This window comes from Bos taurus, chromosome 13, assembly GCF_002263795.3.
Source record: "Bos taurus isolate L1 Dominette 01449 registration number 42190680 breed Hereford chromosome 13, ARS-UCD2.0, whole genome shotgun sequence".
Taxonomy (NCBI): Eukaryota; Metazoa; Chordata; class Mammalia; order Artiodactyla; family Bovidae; genus Bos; species Bos taurus.
In genome coordinates, this window is record NC_037340.1 from 24,043,530 (window position 1) to 24,067,129 (window position 23,600).

A 23,600-nucleotide genomic window follows, 5' to 3' on the forward strand; every position below is an offset into this window, starting at 1 on the left:
TCTAAGTTCTCACTTCAAGAATCTAGAAAAATAAACTCAATACAATTAGAAGGAAGAAAATAATAACAAAAATCAACAAAATTTAAAACAGAGAAACAGCAGAGAAAGTCAATGAAATCAAGGCTGGCTTTTTTAAAATGTCAATAACTATGTCAATCCTACTAAGCATTGTAATCAGCAACTTAGATGAAATGGACCAGTTCATCAAAAACTACAAATTATCACAACTTACTAAAGATGAAATAGATGCTAAAAATAATAATGTAATTATTTAAAAAGTTGATTTCATAAAACCCAAAAGAGAAATTTCCTGACCCAGATGGTTTCATTAGTGAATTCTGCCAAAAATTCAAAGAATTAACACCAACTCTACACACTCTTTCCCAGAAAATAGAATGTTTCCCAGCTCATGATACCAACATTATTCAAATGCCGATACCAGACAAGGACATGATAAGAAAAGAAATTTACATGTTTGGGCTTCTATTGTGGCTCAGTTGGTAAAGAATCCGCCTGCAATGTGGGAGACCTGGGTTCCATCTCTGGGTTGGGAAGATCCCCTGCAGAAGGGAACAGCTACTCACTCCAGTATTCTGGCCTGGAGAATTCCATGGACTATATAGTCCATGGGGTTGCAAAGAGTTGGACACAACTGAGTGGCTTTCACTTTCACTTTGTCAAAATAGTTGAGTGTACCTGTGGTGGGTTGGGGCTTCCATTATGTTAATCTGCATGTCTGTCCCTCGACTAGTATTATTCTATCTGGATTACTGTAACTATATGTAAGACTTTTTATCAATCACTTTTGATTGTTCCCACATTATTTTTCATCACATTTGATTTAGCTATTCTAGGGCCTATGCCTTTCCATATACATCTTAGAAAAGATTTTCTATTCTACAAAAAACTTTGCTTGGATTTTAACAGGAATTCCATTAAACCTTGAGATCATTTGAGGAGAATTATATCTTACTATGTTGAATCTTTAAATCTATGGACACAGGACATCTCATCATGTATTTAGATCTTCTTTGATTGCTTTTGACAACACTTTTTAATATTCAGCACACAAATCCTGTACGTGTTTTGAGAAGTTTATACCTAAGGGTTTCATTTTCTTGGCATAATTGTGAGTGCTCCAATTTTTTTTTTTTTAAATTTTGGTTTCCATATGTTCATTTTCACTATGTAGAAACATAATGGATTTGTGTGTTGTTCTTATATCTTCAGATTTTGATGAACTCATTCTTAGTTCTTGGAGTTTTTTCAGGAGATTCTTTGGGATTCCCTACATGGGCAATCATATCATCCGCTTTGTCTTTAGTTTTCAGTAGTTTGATTTCAATGTGTCTGAAGTGTATTTCTTTGGGTGTACTGTTGGGGGCCAGCGTGAGGCACTCCGGAGGCCCATGGCAAAGGTCATGAGGAAGGAGGCTCGACATATGCAAAGGCGGGATCGAGCCTCAGGAGTCCCCCTGGAAATCCTCGAGCATCTACCCCCATAACCAGAGCCTGCCTACTTTACTACTTTGTGCTCTCACCTACACCTCTGACTTTACGGGGGGCTGTCCCCCACCACCTCTTTCAGAGAAGGAGTTAACTTAGAGCTCCAGTTAATAATAATTCCTGGGCGTGATAGGAGTGTTTCAACCTACAAACTCCTCTGAAGGTTCTCTAGCCTGCCTGACAGGCTTGTCCGGCCACATGTGATTGCTCACAGCCTCCCAACCGTGAGAGGCACAAGATGCTTTAAACCTTCTAAAAACAGGTTCCTTAGAAAAATTAGAAAACCATTAGTATAAGTATAGTGGGCTGATTAGAAATTGTATTGGTGAAGGGTTTTTCATTTGTTGAGCCAATGTTTGTTGCTAAGACTCCACATCCCCTGCCCTTACACACATTAATGAATATATAGAAGAAATAAGTATTAACCTTTGATATAAATCACATTAGACCTTAGGCTAAGTAAATTCTTTCCTTAACTAAAACCCACTACACCCTTACCCTATAGGAATGTAACTTTATTTGGGTGGCATCTGTTTTAAGAATAATCACCCTTGGAGAAAAAAGTGTTCTGGTTGACTGACCACTGTCACAAGGAGAGGGTCATAAATTGTCAGCAGGCCCCCCTGGCCAGAAGATGATGTAACACCCCTAAGACCTCTGTATACATTTGTATGAAGCACCTGACTTTAATAAAAGTTAGGACTGCTGTCCCCACGTGACTTTTGTATACCACCTCAGTATATAAAAACAGACTCTGGAAAATAAAGAATTGGGATCAGTTCCTCGAAAGACTGGTCTCCCCATGTCGCTCGCTCTCTCAAACTCTGGCTGAGTCTCCATCTGGAGCGCGGAGCCCACCATGCTTACTAACTTTGCCTGGGCTTCTAAGATCTGACCGGGGAGGCCTCAGTGTCTCCTCTCCTTTGGGAGAACGGAAGGATGCCTGCGGCCTACGTAAGTGGTGCAAACTTCTTGTCTTGAAGTTTTATTGGTCTCCCGTGTAAACCAAGCTACTCAGCCTCTTTTCTCCACTGAATTTTCCTACTGAGCTATCCTCATTCTATTACTCTTTACATCTCTAATTAATATCTAATTGAAGCTATTGTATCCTGATCCTCGCCGAAGCTGTCTCCCCCTCGAACATTCCCTGAAATTCTTGACTATGTAGATTTATGTCTTTAACCAAATTGAGGAAACCATTTCAGCTCTAATTTATTCAATTTTTTTTCCTGTACTGCCTTCTTTTCCCGCTTCTTCTGACTCTATGATACCAATATTAGCTCTTTTTATTGCACCACAAGTCCTTGAGACTTTGTCAATTACTTTTTCAATCTTTTGTCCTCTGTGTTATCCATATCACATAATTTTTATTGACATATCTTCAAATTCATAGATTATTTTCTTTGTTATCTCCATTTTGCTATGAAACCTATTCAGAGAGTTGTGATTTTTAGGTTTTGGTTATTGCATTTTTCAGCTCCAAATTCTATTTTTATATCTTCTTTTTCTAAGACTTTCTGACTCCCTGTTCATTTCAAGAGTGTTTTACTTGTTGGAACATTTTACATCTGTATCATCTCAGCATTGATGTGTATTGATGGCCTTTCCCCATATGAGGTGAGATTTTCCTGGCTCTTCATATGTTGAGTAATTAGATTGTAATATGTTATAAGTCCTACAGTTCTTATTTATGGGTCTTAGACACATTCTAAGAAGAATGTTTCTTTTGTGTGTGTGTTTTAGCAGTCAATTGCCCCAGTTGCTTTCAGTCTTCAAATTCCAACCAGTTGCCAATCTACTGTTTATCCCATTCTCAAAGGCTTTGCAGTGCTATTTGGATCAGCCCTGCATGTGTGCCAACTAAGATCCATTTGGGACTTGGGCGGTGGTCTATACCATAGTTCCATCTTCAAAATCTATGTATGTGCTGTTTAGGGTCAGAACTGTGCACACACAGCTTTGAATAAGCCTAGGAATTCATAAAACACTTTTATAGGGCTGCTTTCCTGAGCTCCTCCATCTCCATGACCTCACTTGTCTGTTCTGGTTCCTTGGAGTTTCCCTTTTGGTCCTTAAGCCAAAACCATTATTTACCCTGTGCTGCAACACTCTTGCCATGACAGCACGCATATCCACAGCCAAACAGCAGGAGGGCTGAGCATGAATAAGGCAGTTTTAGATTCTTAGGGACCTTAATGTCACCACTGCCACCACCATCACAAGATTCCTTAGCGGCTGGGGCATAAGAGAATGGATAAAAATAAGAAAAAAGAATCAAAATCAGGGCTTTCCTCCATTCTCTCTCTTTCCTGTTTCTCAAGTAGACTTCTCCTTGAGCTCTCTCTATGCGCTGATGCCCACTTCCAGACATGGGGCGATGTTTACTTCAGGTTGGAGAATAGTGGAGGAAAATTAAAAGATAAGCTCGCCATCAGTTCAGTAGTCATTCACATGTTGGTCTTTTCTGATCTTTCTGCTATGAATTATTTTTCAGTTTTCAAATAGCGATTGCATGTACCCTGTCCAGGTTTTAGGACTGTATTCAGTATGAGAGACAGGGTGAAGTGTACTTACTCCCTGTTACCTGGAATGAGAAGTCCAGTCATTGTTTGTTCAACTCATTAATAATGAGAGAATTAGTAAGATGTTAATACTGGAAAAAGATCACTTGAGAATATATATATATTTGTATCCAATTTAACTAAAGAATATTAGAAAAAGATTGCTGAGCTACATTTTAAAAACTTGTAGGATGACTAATGTCTTACAGGACAATAAATTGTAACCTTTGGGAGTATCTTTTCCATTGAATGGAAATAATTTGCATCCATACTAAACAAAAATTTGTATGTTAACTAGTAACTTCTCTAAGTCTGGAACTTTTCACTGAGAGTAAACAGTATCCTTACTGTTTACTAGGTACATTCTATTTTCCCTAAGTACAGAACTAAGTACATTGCCCTAGATAAACTTTGCATGAGGTCTTTGTCCCTGCATTACATGAAAATTCCTTGCATTCCTTATTTTGTTTTTTTTGCCTGTTACCATGTTTTGGATATGTGTGCATGCTAAGTCGCTTCAGTCATGTCTAACTCTTTGTGACCCTATGGACTATAGCCCTCCAGGCTCCTCTGTCCATGGGATCCCCCAGGCAAGAATACTGGAGTGGGTTGCCATGCCCTCCTCCAGGGGATCTTCCTGACCCAGGGATCAAACCTGCATCTCTTACGTCCCCTGCATTGACAGGCAGGTTCTTAGACAGGTTCTTTACCACTAGTGCTACCTGGGAAGCCCCCATGTGTTCGGTAATTGTTCTAAAAATTGGGATCCAAATTCTTCTTGCAGAAGGTCTCAGCTGAAGCAAGAGATGATAAAAGACTGGCTTAGACTCCCTGAGGAGGCAACCTATTTTTTCCCCAATTCAATAAATATTTATTGCATACCTACAGTGTACCAAATATTTTGATAAGAAATGGTGCATAAAAGCAATATATGATTTTCATAACATGTATCAATCATGTGGTATTCTCTTGAAAAATAATTTCTCCCACAAATATAGAGACTGTAAAACTCCTTGTCATGGAAACTTTGAAAAATATGTAGGGTATGGTTATTGAGGTATATAGCAAATACTATATTCCCATGATGCTCTTCAGATTAACTCAGAGCACAGTTAGTGCTTATTCACTCTGTTATTTTGCTTGCTGTTGTTTATTCTCTAAGGAAAGGCAGAGGGAAAAAAGAAGAGGAAAAAGTGAAGGAGGAGGAAGAGGTTGCAGCAGCACCCAAATTGACTGGAGAAGGAAGCCTTGAGAAAGAATGGTTCCCTCCCTCTGATCCTGACTTCTGTGTTTATGTGTATGAAGTGACCAAATCCATACTTCCCATCACCAATATAAAGGAGCAGATTGAGGTTCTTGCAAAGTAAGCTGTCTGTGTATACACACGCGTTTTCAGTTTCTGAAAAATCATTTTTGATGTTAGTGATTTGCATTGTTCTAGTCAGTTTTCAGACAACTACACCATAATAAAATCGAACTGTAACAGCACTCTGACTCTGAAGCAGAAACACAAAGATTTGGAAAGAAAGCCTCCATTTCTATTTTGGATAATATTTCTGCCAAAAATCACAACTTAGGAGCTAGAAATTACTTAAAGAAAAATGTCTCTGTCATTTTCTCCTGCTAAACCACGAAAAGCATCTTTCAGGGTGATTCCAAAGAAGTTATAAATGAAGGAATCCTATTGTGTATTATTTGTAAACTCACAAGTTGGTTCCTAATACAAATGATCACCCGCTATTTTTATGCTATATGTCCGATATTTTGTGTCTCACATTGCTCTAAAGTGGCATTGTGGGTATTCTAAGAGATGGTTCGGCGCTCTGTATAATCCAGTGAGGTTGCCTCCTAAATGAGAGCGTTAACTCTGATCCCACCAAGAGAAGACTGAGAACTTGACCTTATAGCTGACAGGGATTAAGACTTACTGGAAATGGAGGCTCACTTTCTTGACTGACACCAGCCAGTCGTGAGCTCCTGGCTTGTGCAACAGCTGCAGTCTCTGTAAGAGCTTGTACCTTCTCCAAATAGAAGTGAGTTGCAGGCACCAAACCTGGATGTGACAACTGCAAGAAACACAGCCGCCAGATCACTGACTCCTTGTCAGCTGGCTCTGGAAGGGAATGTTTTTTTGGCTACTGAAGTTTTCCTGGTGTCCTTGAGAAGTGATGACTCAAGCAGATTCTGACTTAGCTCATTTCAACATTTGTCAAATTTCCTCATGCTTTGTTCCTATCAGAAATCATTTTCATCAATCCCCCATTTTTTTTTTTTAATCTGAGCCCACACCAGGAGAGTGATACAGAGATGTTTTCCCATGCATTTGGCTCCTAGTGGAATACCTGGCTGGCTGACAACGCAGGTCAGCGTTCTGCCCAATCCTTTCTCTTGGTTTTCACCACTGCTCTTCTTTGTTGGTTCCATAAACAGCAAGAGGAAATTCTTTCTTAACGATGTGCAATTCTGCTTTTACTCCATGATGTAAGTAGCCGCAGTTGACAGAGGATTTTTACTGGTGTGCTGAGTGACATCCTCAGTGAGAGCCTACTTTTAGGAGAAACTCTCAGGCAAAGTACAACACGCCCAACTCACCTCCTCATGTAATTGTTTCTTACTTTTTCCTTTGTGCCTCTTCCTCCCTCCTCTAACTTCAGTGTTATGTAAATGCCATATATCTTTCTCTAAATTAAAAAATAATAATAATAAAATCTAAAAGAAGAAGAGGATAAAACTTGAAAATAATCGTGAACCTAACGGTATGCAGTGGTCCTATGTGTTTGGATGAGGTTAAATTCCTTAAAAGAAGGACCATATGTCAGGACAATTCAGATTCAAACATTTGAAAATACTTGCCAAGAGTAAGATAACATTCAAAACCTGCATTGATACAAATGTAATGTGATATTGATCTGTATCTTGCTATAAACATTAGGAAAATTAGCATTCATTTCTTTTTTCCTGCTGAATGAAACTGTTAGAATTTCAGCTTATATATGACAGTTTGAAGAGAGTAAGCATAATACTGTGTGTGTGTGTGTGTGTGAGTATTCATGCATGCACACTCGGTCGCTTCAGTCGTGTCTGCCTCTTTGCAACCCTATGGACTGTAGCCCACCAGGCTCCTCTGTCCATGTGATTCTCCAGGCAAGGATACTGGAGTGGGTTTCCATGCCCTCCGTGAGGGGATCTTCCTGACCCAGGGATCGAACCCACATCTCCTGTGTCTCCTGCATTATAGGCAGATTCTTTACCACTGAGCTGTCAGGGAAGCCCAAGCATAATCTTAACTTATAGTAAATACATAAAGTAAAACAAAAATCAGAAGGAAAACATGTTTTACAAATATAATTACACAGAAGACAGTGAAATATTAAACTTGACTGATTCAATCTCACTGCAATTGATGCAGGTATGTGGCTGAAAAAATGGGTGGTAAGATTCCAAAAGAAAAACTACAGGATTTCAGCTGGGAGCTTCATATAAGTGAACTAAAATTTCAACTTAAATCCAATGTTGTACCAATTGGACTGATCAAAAAAGGAATCTTCTACCATCGAGCTTTGCTTTTCAAGGTATTTAAGATGTTTTGCCTCATTTCCAATAAGGTAAAAATGTTTTGTGTTCATTGTTGTGGAGTGAGCCAGTTGCTAACAATTAACTATGTAATACTAATACTATCATTTAGATGTACCTATATTTGGCATATATATGTATGTGTATATACATACACACATGTAAGTTCACCAGACTGTTAGAAGCATATTCATTCTATATTTGTGACACACCTACTCTAGACCGAGGGACGACAGAGGATGAGATGGTTGGATGGCATCACCAACTCAATGGACATGAGTTTGAGCAAGGTCCGGGAGTTGGTGATGGACAGGGAAGCCTGGCGTTCTGCAGTCCGTGAGGTCACAAAGAGTTGTACATGACCCAGCAACTGAACTGAACTGAACTCTAGACCAGGGCCTCTTCCAAGGTCGGGAATATAGGGATAATAAAGTGACAATCCCTGCACTCAAGAGGGTCTGAAGCCAGACTTGTGGGTTCTCAGGTGACTTCAGGGAAAGTTTCAGGGGAGGAAATGATATGTGGCCTCAGCATTAAAGGCTGCATAGGACTCCAGCAGGAAAGAAGGAAAGACACGGATGTTCTAAACATTTTATTCAAAATAACAGGTATGAGAGTCAGTGATCCACGTGAGGGATGGAGAATAGGTCTAGATCCAGAAGAACAGGGAAGGATGGGCTAAAGGGCCAGACAGTAAAGCACCATGTGAGTTTGCACTTGGTTCTAAAATCTGTGAGTGGCCACTGAAAGTTAAGGGGAGCATGGTAATGTGATTTTGAAAGACCACTGAGGCTACAGAACAGGGAATGAACTAGAATGTGGCTAAGACTGGAGACAGGAAGACCAGCTGGAAGGTCCCTGGAGCAAGAAGTCTGGGTGACAGATACAAAAGCCATGGAGGAGGCTACAAACGAGCAGTGAGTTTAGAGGGAGACACAGGAGGTAAAACTGAAAGAAGCTGCTGACTGCCTAACAGTTGTACGAGAGAGTGCATGAGAAGAAAATGATTTCCAGACTCTGGTCAGGGCAACTGGAAATGATGGCATCGTTCATGGAGATGAGGACACTAGAGCCAGAAGAGGCAAAAGGAGGGGGTGATCGTTTTTTCCCTTCATTGTATTCAGTGTCTGAAATATAATAGGGGCTGAGAAAATGGTTTCTGAACCATAGATTTAAATGTATAAAATTCCAGCCTTCTCCTGAATACCTACAAACTTCATTGCATTTTGCCTCCAGTTTCAAGCTAATCCTATTTGTAGCCCAAATGCCAGTCTTTCCTATTTCCTGGGATTTCTTGCTCTATCAGTTGTTCTCTCTCATATTAAATCTCTTTCACTTTGCCAGCTGTTTCTCCTTTAAAATCTAAACTTAAGTCCATTCTATCTAAAGAGAAAACGTAAATCTTTTCTCATGATCTCTACAACCACTCCTGTATACAGCCCCATTACACGACAGTCGTCAACGTGAGCTTATGTACCAGGCATTTGATAAACATAATTATGAACAGTCTCAAATAGGCCAAAGGCTGGAACTACTACCTCTGTTTTAACGACAAGAAAATTGATACTTAGACAAGGAATTTACCCAGAGATACAGCTGGAATTTGAACCCATGCCTGTCTGAGCCAAAACCTACTACACTGCTTCTGTCTGAAGATAATTCTCATTCCTGGTCAAAAATTCTGAGTGATCTCAACTCCTTGATCTCACTTTTATCCTCAGCTCTCTGCAGTCTGGCCGTTGCTCCCTCCCGACAAGGATCATAATGATCTAGTGTCTCTCTTGTTTGATATGTCAGAGAATTTGTCATTGATCCTTCCCTTTCTTCAGCACCACTTTCCTCAGTCACTTCTGTCCTCTCGTTGTTTCATCTCAGTCTCCTTTGGAGACTTCTTTTCCTCCACTCTTGTCTTAAATGTTAGGGTCTTGACCCAGAACTCAAGGTTCTTACTTTTTTCACTGGTAAAATGTCTCATCCTTCTATTCCTCCTAAATCGTTCACACCTCCTACACATACTGTTCATCTCCCCCATTTTCTTCCAGCTCCTTTCCCCCATGGCAGCCTAGATAAATTGCCCACAGACCTTATAACCTGCTCCCTGATTTCCTTCATCTTCCTGCCACCACCCCCCCCCCCCCAATCCTTCCACTCCTCTGCCTTGCCTGCCTACCCTGGGCCGATCCAACTGCCTGCCCTTTCCACGTTGACACTCAGGCTGCAGAACGTGACCGTGGGGTGTGCCACTGCCAATTCGGGATCCAAGATGGTGGTTCACGTGCTGCCTGGCCACCTCTTCCAGCTCCTAGCCAAGGACTTTTCTTATTTTCCTCAGCAGTCATGTCCCCACATCAGCCCTCCTTCCTAAGCCTTTCCATCTTCACCTCTTCCTATGAGCAAATGACCTTTTTTCCCATTTTGTGAAGTAAACAGAAACTTCCAGGTTCAACTCAGCTGAGGTTAAGAACTCAGACTGGGAATTCCCTGGCAGTTCAGTGGTTAGGACTTGGTTCACTCACTGCTGGGGCCCCAGGTTCGATCCCTGGTTGGAGAACTAAGGTCCTACAAGAACTCAGACTCTGGAGATAGATTCCATGGCTTTCATGTTAGGTCAACCCTTATGGTGACCTTGGGAAAATTGTCTGACCTCAGTCTTACTCTTTGAAAAATGGGGAATACGATAGTATTCCACAGGGGTATTTTGATGATTTAAAGTGCCTTGATATGGAATAAGAGATCACTAAATACTATTTTGGAAAAGATGATTATATTTGTGTCTGTGTGTGTGTGTGTGTGTGTGTCTACCCCCTACTGTGAGTGTAAAATGATTCTAGGACCAATTTCAAGGGGATCAGAGGCTTGTTCCACACATCCAAACAATTATTTGCTGCCAGCTGGGTGTCCTACAATTCAACTCAATTTAGATACTCTTTACCCGGAGATGGGGTCAGACCCCACAGGTTAAGGGCTCAGTTTTAAAAGACTGCTTCCCCCTCACCACCGCCTACTTCAGGTGACAGTCACAAGCCCAAGTTGTCACCTGCGCATCTGAGTGACCAGGCTGTAGACTGAAGGTTCCAGTAACCTCCTCCTCGTGTTCAATTAATTTGCTAGAGTGGCTCACAGAAAGTAGAGAAATATTATTATTATTACTAGAGCAGTGGTTTATTATCAAAGAGTATGACTCTTTATTATAAAAGAGTATAACTCAGGGACAGGCAGGTAGGAGAGACACAGGGCAGGCTGTGCGAAAAGGGCTCTGGGTTTCCAAGCTCTCTGAAGACACTGCTCATCAACTCAGAAGCTCTCCAAGAGTTTTGGCTTTTTAATGAACGATATATAGCATAGGTGTGATTAACTAAATCATTGGCCATTGGCTATTGATTCAACCTCCAACCCCTCTCCCCTCCCTAGAGGTCAGGGGGCAGAAGTGAAAGTTTCAACCCTTCACTCACAGAATTGATTCTCCTGGCAACCAGCTCCCATCCTTAGGCAGGGTCCAAAAGTCACCTCACTCACAAAACAAAAGACACCTTATGGATCTCATCACTTAGGAAATTCCAAGAGTTTTAGGAGCCCTCTGCCAGGACGGACAAAGATCAAATATATATTTCTTATTACATATCACAGGAGTACCAAACATCCAGATACTGTTATGCTACCATTGACTGTTGATCAGACTAGATGGAATGTAAGGTCCTAAAAATAACAACCATGCCTCCATCATCTGGGTTCACCCAAGACTCCCTGGTAGCAGTCTTTACATAGTAAGCAATCAATAATGACATGCATGTAGAAATACAGAGATGATTGAATCAACGCAAGCGTTGCCTTCTGGTACTAGGAACGTTTACTGAGCCCGTACTCTGTGCCAGCATTCACAGCATGAGTTCAGTTGATCTTCACACCCACCTGCAAGGAAGGTGGCTACACCATTGTTATCGTCCCACAGATGGAGACACAGAAGCATAAAGAAGTGAGTCATGTCCTTAAGGTGACACTAATCAGTGACTGAACTGAAATTCAAACCCAGCCAGCTCTCTTATCCCCTATGATGGGACTAGGAACTTTCCAGATTATTTAAAAAGTGCTTTTAAAATCAGGACAAATTGAAGGAAGAGACAGCTTCCAAAGAACATAGCAACCCCTGAGGACTGGGCAGCAGGCAGCCCAAGGACCAGCTGCTCACAGGTCTGCTGGTCTGGCTGCACCAGTCTACACCACACAGAACAAACAGGTCCCTCCCACCCCACCCCAATCTGATCCCTCTCTTCAATCCCACTGCATTTCACACCCAAAGAACAGCCCAGGAGCATGGAAAGATTGATAGACACAGTAGTGCTGAAAGCCCGTGGAACAGCTTTTCTCCAATTACATTATCAATCTTGTGCAGCATACCTGCCTGAAAAAAATGTGTGCATGCTGGTCCCTTCCCAGCAGGACCTACACACAAATTTCGAGTCCACAGAATCCTGAGGAACAAGGAAACTTAACACATTTTACCGACTCCTGTCACAATCCTGTACATTTTCCCAGCCTCCTTTCTAAGCACTTTTTTTTTTTTCCTTTGCAAGAGTGTATATCTCACCTTCAAGCAAGGTGGGTCTTTCAACCAAGCCTTTTTCTCCGCCCCTCCCCTCCTCACTCTTGGTTGATCTCGTGTTTTCTCCCACAGGCTCTGGCTGATAAAATTGGTGTGGGCTGCTCTCTTGTTCGCGGGGAGTACGGCAGAGCCTGGAATGAAGTTAAGCTGATGAGCGAATCCCGAAAGGGAGTGATGGGGGCACTCCCTCCCCTGGAAGTTTACATAGTAGACCTCATGTTCCATCCAGGGTCCCTGATAAAGTTAAGAAGTCGCGAGGCAGATCATTACAGATTTCTCTAAACTTCCAAATGAACACAGAAGGGGTTCAAAAAAGAAATGCATTATATACCTTTCTATGGAGTTCACCAGTGGATTTTATTTCTTTAAATAAAAATCTTAGACATGCTCTCCCTGTGTAGAAATGAGGTCACTTGGATTGGACTCAGTTGTGCTTCTGATTTCAGGCTTTTGGCAAGCAGTCAGTCTGGTGAGATCATATTATGCTCAAGGAAAGCTTTTTATTCTTGAAATTAACCCACCCCACCCCTCCCATTTCCTGAGGAGCATCTCTGCCCTTTGGAAATCCTGTGTAAAAAGCCCACAGTTGCTGTTCCCCGAAAGTGAGTGCCCTGTGACTGCTATGCTTCATGTTCAAGACACTCCAGGAAGACCTGGTTAAATAAAGTCAGTGGTCTTTAATGTCCAGTCACCTCCTCTACTACCATTAAGTAACAGTATTAATATTTTGAACATTTGTAGATCTATTTTAGTATCACAAATTCCTTTCTAAAAGGAATTTTTTAGAAATTTATATTTTTCCAAATTTATCATTAAGAACACTGTTTAGTATACTTCATTGAACTGAAAATATTCCTAAAACCTAGTTTCATACACGGTACTTGTCTATGTTGACTTGGAAACATACCTTCAGTTAAAAATTCTGATTTGCTTTTTGTACATTTTAATGCTGGGTTACAAAAATATGATTTCAAATTTATGTGACTTAAAAATTCTTCTTTTATGAAAAGTTTTGTAATATAAGAATAGGGTAAATCTTTGGGGAGAGATTGTTTTGTCAGTACTGAGCACAAAATGGGGAGCAAGCACACATTCCAAACGGCAAGATAAAATGGATCTGATATAAACATTTTCCTTACCATGCCTTTAAGTCTAAAGCTAACCCGTCTAATCATTTTACTAGAAGACTTTTAAAAGTAACTTTGATTTTAGGAATTGAGGTGAAGATTATTCTGTGTGAACCAATGTATAATTTCAAAGAATGTGTAATTCTTTATTTCAAAATAAAGTTGCTTACATCAAATGGTGTGGTAATTATATTTATCACCCAATTTCATGAACCAGAGCACAGATTATAGGATACATACCCATCAGTGCATTTCCAAGTCTCTCTTGATGGATTACAAAGATATATAAGATGTAACAAGATAAAAAACAAATGAGCAACAGGCCTAAGTATAGAAAAGAAAGTTCGACAGGGCTGAGACTAAGTTTAGAATTCAAAACGCATTCTGTGAAAATCCTGCATACTTGTTAGAGGCAAGTGAAAATTTGACTGCCTAGCAGCCAGTGTAGAGGGGAATGCTGTCAGTTACATGACTGATGACAGGGTCCACTAGATAAAAACACAGAGCAGCTTCTCAAGAGGAACAAAGACCAGGGGAATTCTTCTTTGGGAGCTTCATACAGAGGACAAATGTAATATAAAAAATAACATCTTTGAAAAACAACCTCCCAGCAAGTAAGTTCTGGAAAGAGTTTTCATAAGCCAATGGCCAAACATCAAAATGGAATGAGGGAAAAGTTCCACGCTGAGCCACTGTGATGGTGTTCAGGTAGACACGACATCTTTTAGTCTGGTACAGACCAAACACACATTCTTTTCTTCATCTTAGAGATGATTTTGGTATACTATCTCTCTCACTTAGGTTCTAGGTAATAATTGTCCTCCACTTTTAGTAAGTAGGTTTCAGATATATTATTTCCTTGTCAAAGAAGCAGCACTGTCAATGATGGAAAATATTTTCTAGAAGCTCAAAATGATGTGTCAAATCAAATGGATATTGGTTTTTATTGACATAAAATTATTTAAATAGTAACATATTTCTCAGCAAGATTTCCTCATACTATTTGTCTGCCAAAGGCAGTAATCTGAAGATACCTGGAGATAAGAGGTAAGGAGTTTCAGGAAATACATTTCCCTTTAGCACCATTCCCAGAAAGGCTATAAACCACTTACTGGTGATTTGTTTGCTTTTTTGTTTTAACCCAGTTGAATAATACGGATAAGATAAACTGACAATATGAAAACTATATGGAGAATATCACCATTGGGCATATTTTGGGGGAATATTTTTTAGAGCAATACAATAGTATCAAATTACTTGAGTTTAGTATTTAAAAGTACTATTCTTAATCTAAAATTACCTGAATATTTTTAGATAGATCACTAGCAAAAGCTTTGCTTAGACTTATACTTTTAAAGCCAGAAACATCATTATTTTAATAATAAAAGTAGACTTGACTTCAAAGGACAGCCATTGAAGTGTCAGGAATGAATATATTAACATAGCAAATTCAATAAGGCCCTGGTATAACTCACACAGTACAAAGGACATGTAGGATAAGCCAACAAACCAAAAATTACAATTTGAAAAATAGCATTGTTGGAAAATGTAAAGAAATGTTACTGTGGTGATTTTCCTTATAAATTTAATAAGCCTTTATTATTGAGAAGCAATATAATAATAGTGGCAAAAAGCCCAGGTTTGTGAGTGAGAGTTGGGGATAAGTTCTGCATATACCTTTTTCTACTTACGTGGTTTTGAAAAAATTACTCAACTTCTCTGTCTCTCAATTTACTCATCTGGAAAATGGAGATAAGTGATAATGAATAGTTACATGTTGTTTACCATGTACCAGAGGCTCTTCTAAGCCTTCATTGAATCCTTCCAGGAACCCTTTGATATATAGGTGATATTACTCATGTTTGGCAAGTGGGGCACAGAGAAGTAAATTACCTCTAGTTCATTCAGGTAGTAATTGGCAAAGCTTTAAATCTGAACCTAGTTTGTAGAGGAGATGCTCCCAATTTATAGAGCTACTAATCTAATAAAGTTACTGCAAGGATGAAGTAAGACCGTGCATGTAAATGACGTGTGTGTGCGTGCATGGAGGAATGGGGAGGTTATGTGAGTACATGTGGGTGCTTATAGCTTTGTATTCTATTCTCACAATGTTCTGTTCACACCTCTGTCTTTAGCATGATTTGAGGGCATTCTTTATTCTTCATGTATCTCTTCTTTTAGATCAGAGGTTAGCAAATATTTTCCTTAAAGAGTCACAGAGTAAATATTTTAGGCTTTGTAAGCCATACAGTTTCTATTACAACTCAACTCTACTATTGTAGCACAGAAGCAGCCAGTTGATCATACCTAGACAATAAATCTTATTTAATAAAACAGATGTGGGCCAGACTTGGCTCACAGGCCAGCTTGTCAAGCCTTGCTTTAGATGATGACCACTTTGAGGCTAAGGACATGGAGAGAACTGTATTTAACCTAGTCCCTGGGCTTCCCCAGTGGCTCAGATGGTAAAGAATCCGCCTGCAATGCCAGAGACCTGGGTTTGATCCCTGAGTCATGGCAACCCACTCAAGTATTCTTGCCTGGAGAATCCCCATGAACAGAGGAGCCTGGCGGGCTACAGTCCATAGGGTCACAAAGAGTCGGACACAACCAAGCGACTAAGTACTGGACACCTTGAATAAGTGTTAAAGAGAGACGCTCACAAGAGCATTTTGTCTTCTTTGGTTTCTCTGCGTTCTAAGATGGATCTACTTGATAGTAATCTGACGGATGCCAAAGCAGCTGCCTTATATTTCAATAAGGATGAGGACAGGGACTTCCATAGCAGTCCAGTGGGTAAGAAAGCATGCTTCCACTGCAGGGGGTATGGGTTCAAACCCTAGTCCAAAATGAAGATCCCACATGCCGTGCAATGAGGGGGAAAAAAAAGAGAAAAAAAATAAGGGTGAGGATAAATTTGACCTATCTAAAAAAGTAAATAAATTTCTTTCTCTTTGATGTGTGAAGGGTCTGAGGTTTCACCCCAGTTGCAAACTAAGTGCCGCCATTTTTGTTGGCATGAACATGAGATGCCCAAGTCAGAGACAATGGGCTTTGTTCTTCACGCACAGCAAGCAGCAGAGACAGCGTATCATATCAGGCACCTTGCTCCCAGTCCCATGGACAGACCCAGGTGGACGCCTGCAAGCGCAGTGGGTGTGTCCCAGAAGAGGAGCCCTGAGTTCAGAGAACCTAATTTTTATGTGGGCAGGAAGCATCTACCCTCCCAGGCTTGTTCATTAGCATCCTTGAAGACAGAGTCTAGAGCAAAGGGCAGTCAGGAAACCTCTTTTCATAAGACAGAAAAGAGGGAGATCCAGGGAGAATTGTCTCCCAATAGCTACATCACTTCTTCCAGTATGTGAGGCTTTATGGAATTTCTCATCTATAAAATAGAGATATTGATACATTTTGATACAAAATTTAAAAAATTTTATGAACATGTATAAAGTCAATTCTATTTATAACTATGTTATTTCAAGAAAAGTGACAATAGATCAACTCAGTGACTCATGAGCCAACTTTTTGTTTTCTCTGGCAGCATGAAAAGAGCATTAGTGAGAAAGTATGGTCAGTCAGTCAGTTCAGTTGCTCAGTCGTGTCCGACTCTTTGCGACCTTATGAATCGCAGCACACCAGGCCTCCCTGTCCATCACCAACTCCTGGAGTTCACTCAAACTCATGTCCATTGAGTCGGTGATGCCATCCAGCCATCTCATCCTCTGGCGTCCCCTTCTCCTCCTGCCCCCAATCCCTCCCAGCATCAGAGTTTTTTCCAATGAGTCAACTCTTCACATGAGGTGGCCAAAGTATTGAGGTTTCAGCTTTAGCATCATTCCTTCCAAAGAACACCCAGGACTGATCTCCTTCAGAATGGACTGGTTGGATCTCCTTGCAGTCCAAGGGACTCTCAAGAGTCTTCTCCAACACCACAATTCAAAAGCATCAATTCTTCGGCGCTTAGCCTTCTTCACAGTCCAACTCTCACATCCATACATGACCACAGGAAAAACCATAGCCTTGACTAGACGGACCTTTGTTGGCAAAGTAATGTCTCTGCTTTTCAATATGCTATCTAGGTTGGTCATAATTTTCCTTCCAAAGAGTAAGCATCTTTTAATTTCATGGCTGCAATCACCATCTGCAGTGATTTTTGGAGCCCCAAAAATGAAGTCTGACACTGTTTCCACTGTTTCTCCATTTATTTGCCATGAAGTGATGGGACCAGACGCCATGATCTTAGTTTCCTGAATGTTGAGCTTTAAGCCAACTTTTTCACTCTCCTCAAGAGGCTTTTTAGTTCCTCTTCACTTTCAACCATAAGGGTGGTGTCATCTGCATATCTGAGGTTATTAATATTTCTCCTGGCAATCTTGATTCCAGCTTGTGCTTCCTCCAGCCCAGCGTTTCTCATGAGGTACTCTGGATAGAAGTTAAATAAACAGGGTGACAATATACAGCCTTGACGTACTCCTTTTCCTATTTGGAACCAGTCTGTTGTTCCATGTATGGTAGTCATCCTCAACTCACCCTACTAATCTTTGGACTACAAATTGAAACCCAAATTCAGATTAAGCCTCACCTTTTCCCCTAAGCTTCCTCAAGATGCTCTTCGCTCTTCTGATGACCTGCCATGACATTGCCATTGACCCTCACCTTAACATTTTCCCTCATGCTTACTGCCTGGCACTGCCACTTTCCTCACACACGTGGCTACCACATAGTAGCTGAGACCACACCTGGTCTTTGGAATCAGAGAGACTTGGGTGCAAGAATCCTGCTTCTGCCATTCCTAATAGTGAGATGTTGAGCAAATATCTTGGCATCCTTGTCTCTAAAGTGGGGATGTAGTTATAATAATGCCATCATAAGGTTGCTCTAAGGAATAAATAAGAGGATGGACATATTCACTATACCTCTAAACATGGTAAGCATTTGACAACTTTTAGCTATTAAGTGTTGTTCTCTCCCGATGAGACAAAACGCTACTTTAGGTCTGGCATCCACCTTAGAGGCAGAGTGACCGGCACAGAGACAGCCTGAACAGTATTTGCTGACTGTCTTTGTGTCTTAAACTAACTCACCTTAAAGACTACAAGAGGGTTTTCATTTTCACATGGACCCTTTTGAAAGTCGTCATGTGGTAAAGAAAATCACTCCCATCTCAGACTCCCTTTTGCGTTTCAATGCAGAGGGTACAGTCAGTGATCACACAGCTACTTTTGAACTTGCTCTACAGGAAGTGAATATGCAGTGAGCATTTCTGCTCACTGTCTTTGAAGTTCATGGCTGAAATCATTCCCTATGATGCCTCTCTTTTCTTTTTTAAAAAAAAAGTAATTTTATTTATATCTTTTTGGCTGTGCTGGGTCTTTTTTGCTGCATGGGCTTTTCTCTAGTTGCGGCAAGTAGGGGATACTCTCTAGTTGCGGTTTGCAGGCTTTTCATTGCAGTGGCTTCTCTTGTTGCAGAGCACAGGCTCTAGAGCTCATGGGTTACACTAGCTGCTTTGTGTGGGCTCGGTAGCTGTGGCTCCCCAGCTCTGGAGCCACAGGCTCAATAGTTGTGGTGCAAGGGCTTAGTTGCTCCGTGGCATGTGGGATCTTCCCAGACCAGGGATCAAACCCACGTCTCCTGCATTGGCAGGCTGATTCTTTACCACTGAGCCACCAGGGAAGCCCTGCCTCTCTTTTCTTTTGATTGCATAGTCTTTACTTTGAAAAGAATGTTGAAAATCCCAGATGAATCCATTTATACCTATACTCTCAAGTCATTTATCTGCTGAATTGTTGATGGTCATGATCCTGCATATACAATCTTCTAATTGTGAAGTCATGCCCCCATCACCAACACTTTGCCTACCCCCAGGATGTGATCTGTGTGTGGCCGCTTCTCTGGGAAAGGACATAACATTACTTCCACGGCTTGATGACTTCTTACTGCTGCTTGGTCCAGCTTGTCTGTGATTTTGACAGACTCATCTTGCATATTTCCCTTTGAAAATACTACTGGTTTGTACGGTTAAGACTACTTTGTGTCTTTTTAACTTGCTAACCATGCATAAAGCTCCCGATTGGCTCAACCTTTCCACTAAGCTGAACTGACACATGGGGCAGGCCCTAGATTTTACAAGTCCCCACCAACAAGCATCCACTTTAGGAATATATTTCAGTCACAAGCATCTGGGTCTGATCTCATCAGGATGAGCTAAGAGCCACCCGTTTCCTTTTCTAACTGGTAGGTATCAGCTCCCAAGCTCTGCAGACAGTCTGACTCTATCTTGAGAAAGTCCCAGTTTGTTTTACACAAGAACAGCTGGCATACAAATGGAATCGAGCACTTTTAAGTAGTCATTAATCACAGTGATGAGAACAGCTGAAACAAACAGTGTTCCCTAAGTACTTACATATCTGACATACAAATCGAGTGATAGTCCAATTAGTTTATTTATGGGTTCCTTTCTTTGAAAAATCTGAATTAGTGCCTATCTTTTCCTTTCATTTCATAGTCTTTACTTTTAGAAAAACTTTGAAAAATCCAGATGAATGCATTTATATCTGTATTATCAAGTCATGTATCTGCTAAATCAATGATAGTCATTATCTTGCATACAGAATTTTCTAGCTGTATGATTTCATTTGTCTGGCTTTCTAGAAAAAAAAATTAATCTCTTTTTATCAATACAAATAAAAGAGAGACAGATAGGAAGAAAGATAAATATGCTGGTTCCTAAGATGCTTATAGAATAGAAAGCTTGGTTTGTATCCTTTGTATGTAATTATTTACTTCTTTGAGAATTAGGATGAAAGGGGAAAAATGAACTGATGAATGAGATAGGGAGACTTTCCTTGTGCAGTTTTTAACTTTCCCTAGCTAATAGAATAAAAAATAAATAAAAAGGAAGCTAAGAATTTCTTGAAATGGACTATAGGCTTCCTCTCAGAAGTAACAATATGGAACCCATACTAGCTGACCCTGGAGAAGGGCATGGCAACCCACTCCAGTGTTCTTGCCTGGAGAATCCCATGGACAGAGAACCCTGTGGGCTAGTCCATAAGGTCGTGTAGACTCAGACACAACTGAAGCGACTTAACACACATGCATCCTAGCTGGCTTTAAGCAGTGGGACTTCCTTGGTGGTTCAGTGGCTAAGACTTAACCTTCCAAGGCAGGGGGTGTGGGTTCAATCCCTGGTTGAGGAGTTAAGATATTACAGGCCTTACGGCCAAAAAACCAAAACATAAAACAGAAGTAATATTGTAAGAAATTCAATAAAGACTTTTAGAAAAGATCCACGTTAAAAATTTTTTTTTTAATGAGTGGCACAAAATTTAGCAACAGGAAAGCCCTCTCCTGGGCCCAGGATCCATGATTGCTAACTCAACATTATTGGTGAATTAAAAACATTTACAGGATAACTCAAATGCTCTCTTCTGATGCATGTTCTTTATGAAATGAGTACCCTGGGACTCAGAATCGCCAAGTCTGATGCTGTTACAATATCACGTTCAGAGGATATGCTCACGAATGTGAAATCCCACAGAAAGGAAAGGAAGTAATGAAGAGAGTCATGGAAAAATCTCTTAATACAGACTGTCTGCTTAGTTTCAGGTTCACCACTGAGTTATTGGCACAGTCCCAGCAGCCTGGGCTGGGTGAGAGTGGGGGGGATGGCATCTGGCTGAGAACCCGGTCCAGAGCCTTAACATAAATCACCCCAGGAGAGAAGCCAGGTCTGCCTTCAGCCTGCCACTGACTGAACTTCAGGTCCCTTGGAGTCAGAGGTCTTGGAAAGTGACTCCTCCAAGGACATGTTCTGTTGTCATTTTTCAGTTGGCACCATGCACATGTGCGCCATGTACAGTTGGCACCACTGTCAAAGAGGCCATGTAGGAAGCATGCAAAAACACACAGGGTTCAGCTGTGAATCGGAACCTGCACAGAGAAGGTCAGAGTCAGTCTTTGATGAGCACCTCAAAGTGTTCCTTCAGCTCATGTTTTCACATCCAAGGCTAAGTGTGGATATTAAGACAATCCAAGCAGACTTGAAAATAACTGTTCTTCAATTTTTTAAAAAGTTGGAACTAAACTTTTGTTTTAATGTGTGTTCTTGTCTATAAAAAGACAATTAAAAATACATGAACTAAATTGTTTAGGAAATTTGAGAATGTCTTGGTTGTGAATGCCTTCAGCTTTAAAGTTTTATTATTTCACCTTTGCTGTTTGCTGAAAGCAGGGCTGAGAACATGTGATTCCGAAATACAGCCACTTGGCAAACTAAATATTTTTAGCTGAAGGAACCTGAGAAATGGCAGGTACAGGCAGGTCTCCCTGACCTTCTCCATCACCCTGAAGGGGTCATGAGGACCTCATGTGAGAGGCAACCTCCTTATACCAGGAGGAAAGGAGAGTCCTTATCTCCCAAGATTAAGGGACCCACAGGACTCTGAACAAACAGACCTTGATAACTTTCCCTCAGGCTTCTCTGGTGGCTCAGTGGTAAAGAATCTGCCTGCAATCCATGAGATGCAAGTTCGACCCCTGGGTCAGGAAGATCCTCTAGAGAAGGAAATAACAGCCCACTCCAGTATTCTCGCCTGGGAAATCCCATGGACAGAGGCGCCTAGTGGGCTACAGTTCATGGGGTCGCAAAGAGTCGGACACGACTGTGCGACTGAACGACTTTCAGTTTCCCACAATTAGCTTAGACCCTTTCCTCTCATCAGTTTTCCCCCACAACTTCCAGTCTCCACCAAACCTGTATGAACACTCTCAGGTTTCACCTGTCTTGGTGTCTTCATTTTATGAAAGCTCTTTTGTAACATAAGGCTTATATTAAATAAATGTGTATGAAAGATTAAAAACTATCTATGCCACACGTTCCATACTTTAGGCCAGGGGTTGATATTTGTTGCAAATTTGAGACAACATATACCCAAATATTTATTAGCAAGTGTCTCTTAGATTTCCCAACCCATTAAAAGCTGGGGAAAAAATCCTTGCAAATTTTCAATTGGGTATGAACTGATCTTTGATGTTGTTAGAAAGGTCTTCCAGTCTATGGGCAATTGTTTTCCAGCTTAATTGAAAATCTTCCACTTTTTGTAAATTATCACTTTTATTAGTTTCCTCACAAGTTTCTTTAAATTTTCAATAAGTGAAATCATAATTCATTTTATCATCTATCAAGAAATGGTTCTGTGTATGTATATATAAGAATCTGAGCCATTTCATAGCTGGCCAAAATTACAATCAGATTCTGTTAAAAATCTTTAAAATTTTTATTGATTGATGTTCAATTCTGATATCAGGTGACAAATTTAGTCAATTATTTTTTGACTTGAGGAACTTATCATATTTGATATAAGTTTCTCTGTTTTTCTATTATCTTTTTTAAAAACAAAACAGAAAACTTCTTTGTTTTATTCTGCAGCAAACTGCAATTGCCATTCACATGAAGTTTAAAATATTTGTTTTCCAGTCTTTTCTTTTCTATTCTGATCTTAATATTAGTTTTGCCATCTCCACTTAATTCAGGATCTGTATTCTGCTTTTAGGAGAAGGCAATGGCACCACACTCCAGTACTCTTGCCTGGAAAATCCCATGGACCAAGGAGCCTGATGGGCTGCAGTCCATGGGATCACTGAGAGTCGGACAGACTGAGCGACTTCACTTTCACTTTTCACTTTCATGCATTGGAGAAGGAAATGGCAACCCACTCCAGTGTTCTTGCCTGGAGAATCCCAGGGACAGGGGAGCCTGGTGGGCTGCTGTCTATGGGGTCGCACAGAGTCGGACACGACTGAAGTGACTTAGCAGTAGCAGCAAGTCTGCTTTTAAGTTTTTAAAATTTGTCCATATTTATTTTATACTAAAAAATAATTCCATTGTATTATAATTAAAATACTAGCAAGTATTTCAATTTAATTATCAATTAAGATTTACACAGTTGTCACAATAACTGGAGCTGTCAGAAAAAAGTATTCCAAGAAATATGCACACAAAAAATAAAAAGTAAAATAAATAAAAAATAAATGTCTATGTCTTTCTTTTGTTAACCTGCATTTGTCAGTCCAATTCACAGGGACCGAGCTAGAGGACCCAGGAAGGTAGTGTGAAAAGGCTTTTTCTTCCCCTGCACTGAAGTGCGCTGACTTGAGTGGGTTTGCCCACTTTCTTGTCTTTATAGATTTATGCCATTGGGCTATTTAATCACTAAAATACTTGGACCT

The 23,600-nt window shown here is 40.5% G+C and overlaps 1 protein-coding gene across 7 annotated transcripts in view; it reads left to right on the forward strand.

The window, feature by feature from the left end:
• The window catches only part of ARMC3 (armadillo repeat containing 3), a 92,357-nt gene extending 78,814 nt beyond the window's left edge, over positions 1-13,543 (forward strand). For 6 of the 7 annotated variants that reach the window (XM_005214196.4, XM_059892628.1, XM_025000632.2 and 3 more), the window contains 3 exons: positions 5,230-5,430; positions 7,477-7,639; positions 12,313-13,543. In XM_005214196.4, coding sequence (XP_005214253.1) covers positions 5,230-5,430; positions 7,477-7,639; positions 12,313-12,522 — 574 coding nt within the window. In that variant the 3' untranslated portion in view covers positions 12,523-13,543. Of the gene's footprint in view, positions 1-5,229; positions 5,431-7,476; positions 7,640-12,312 lie in introns of those variants that run through there. The other variant, XR_003037692.2, reaches the window with a different exon arrangement.
• Positions 13,544-23,600: the final 10,057 nt, after the last annotated feature.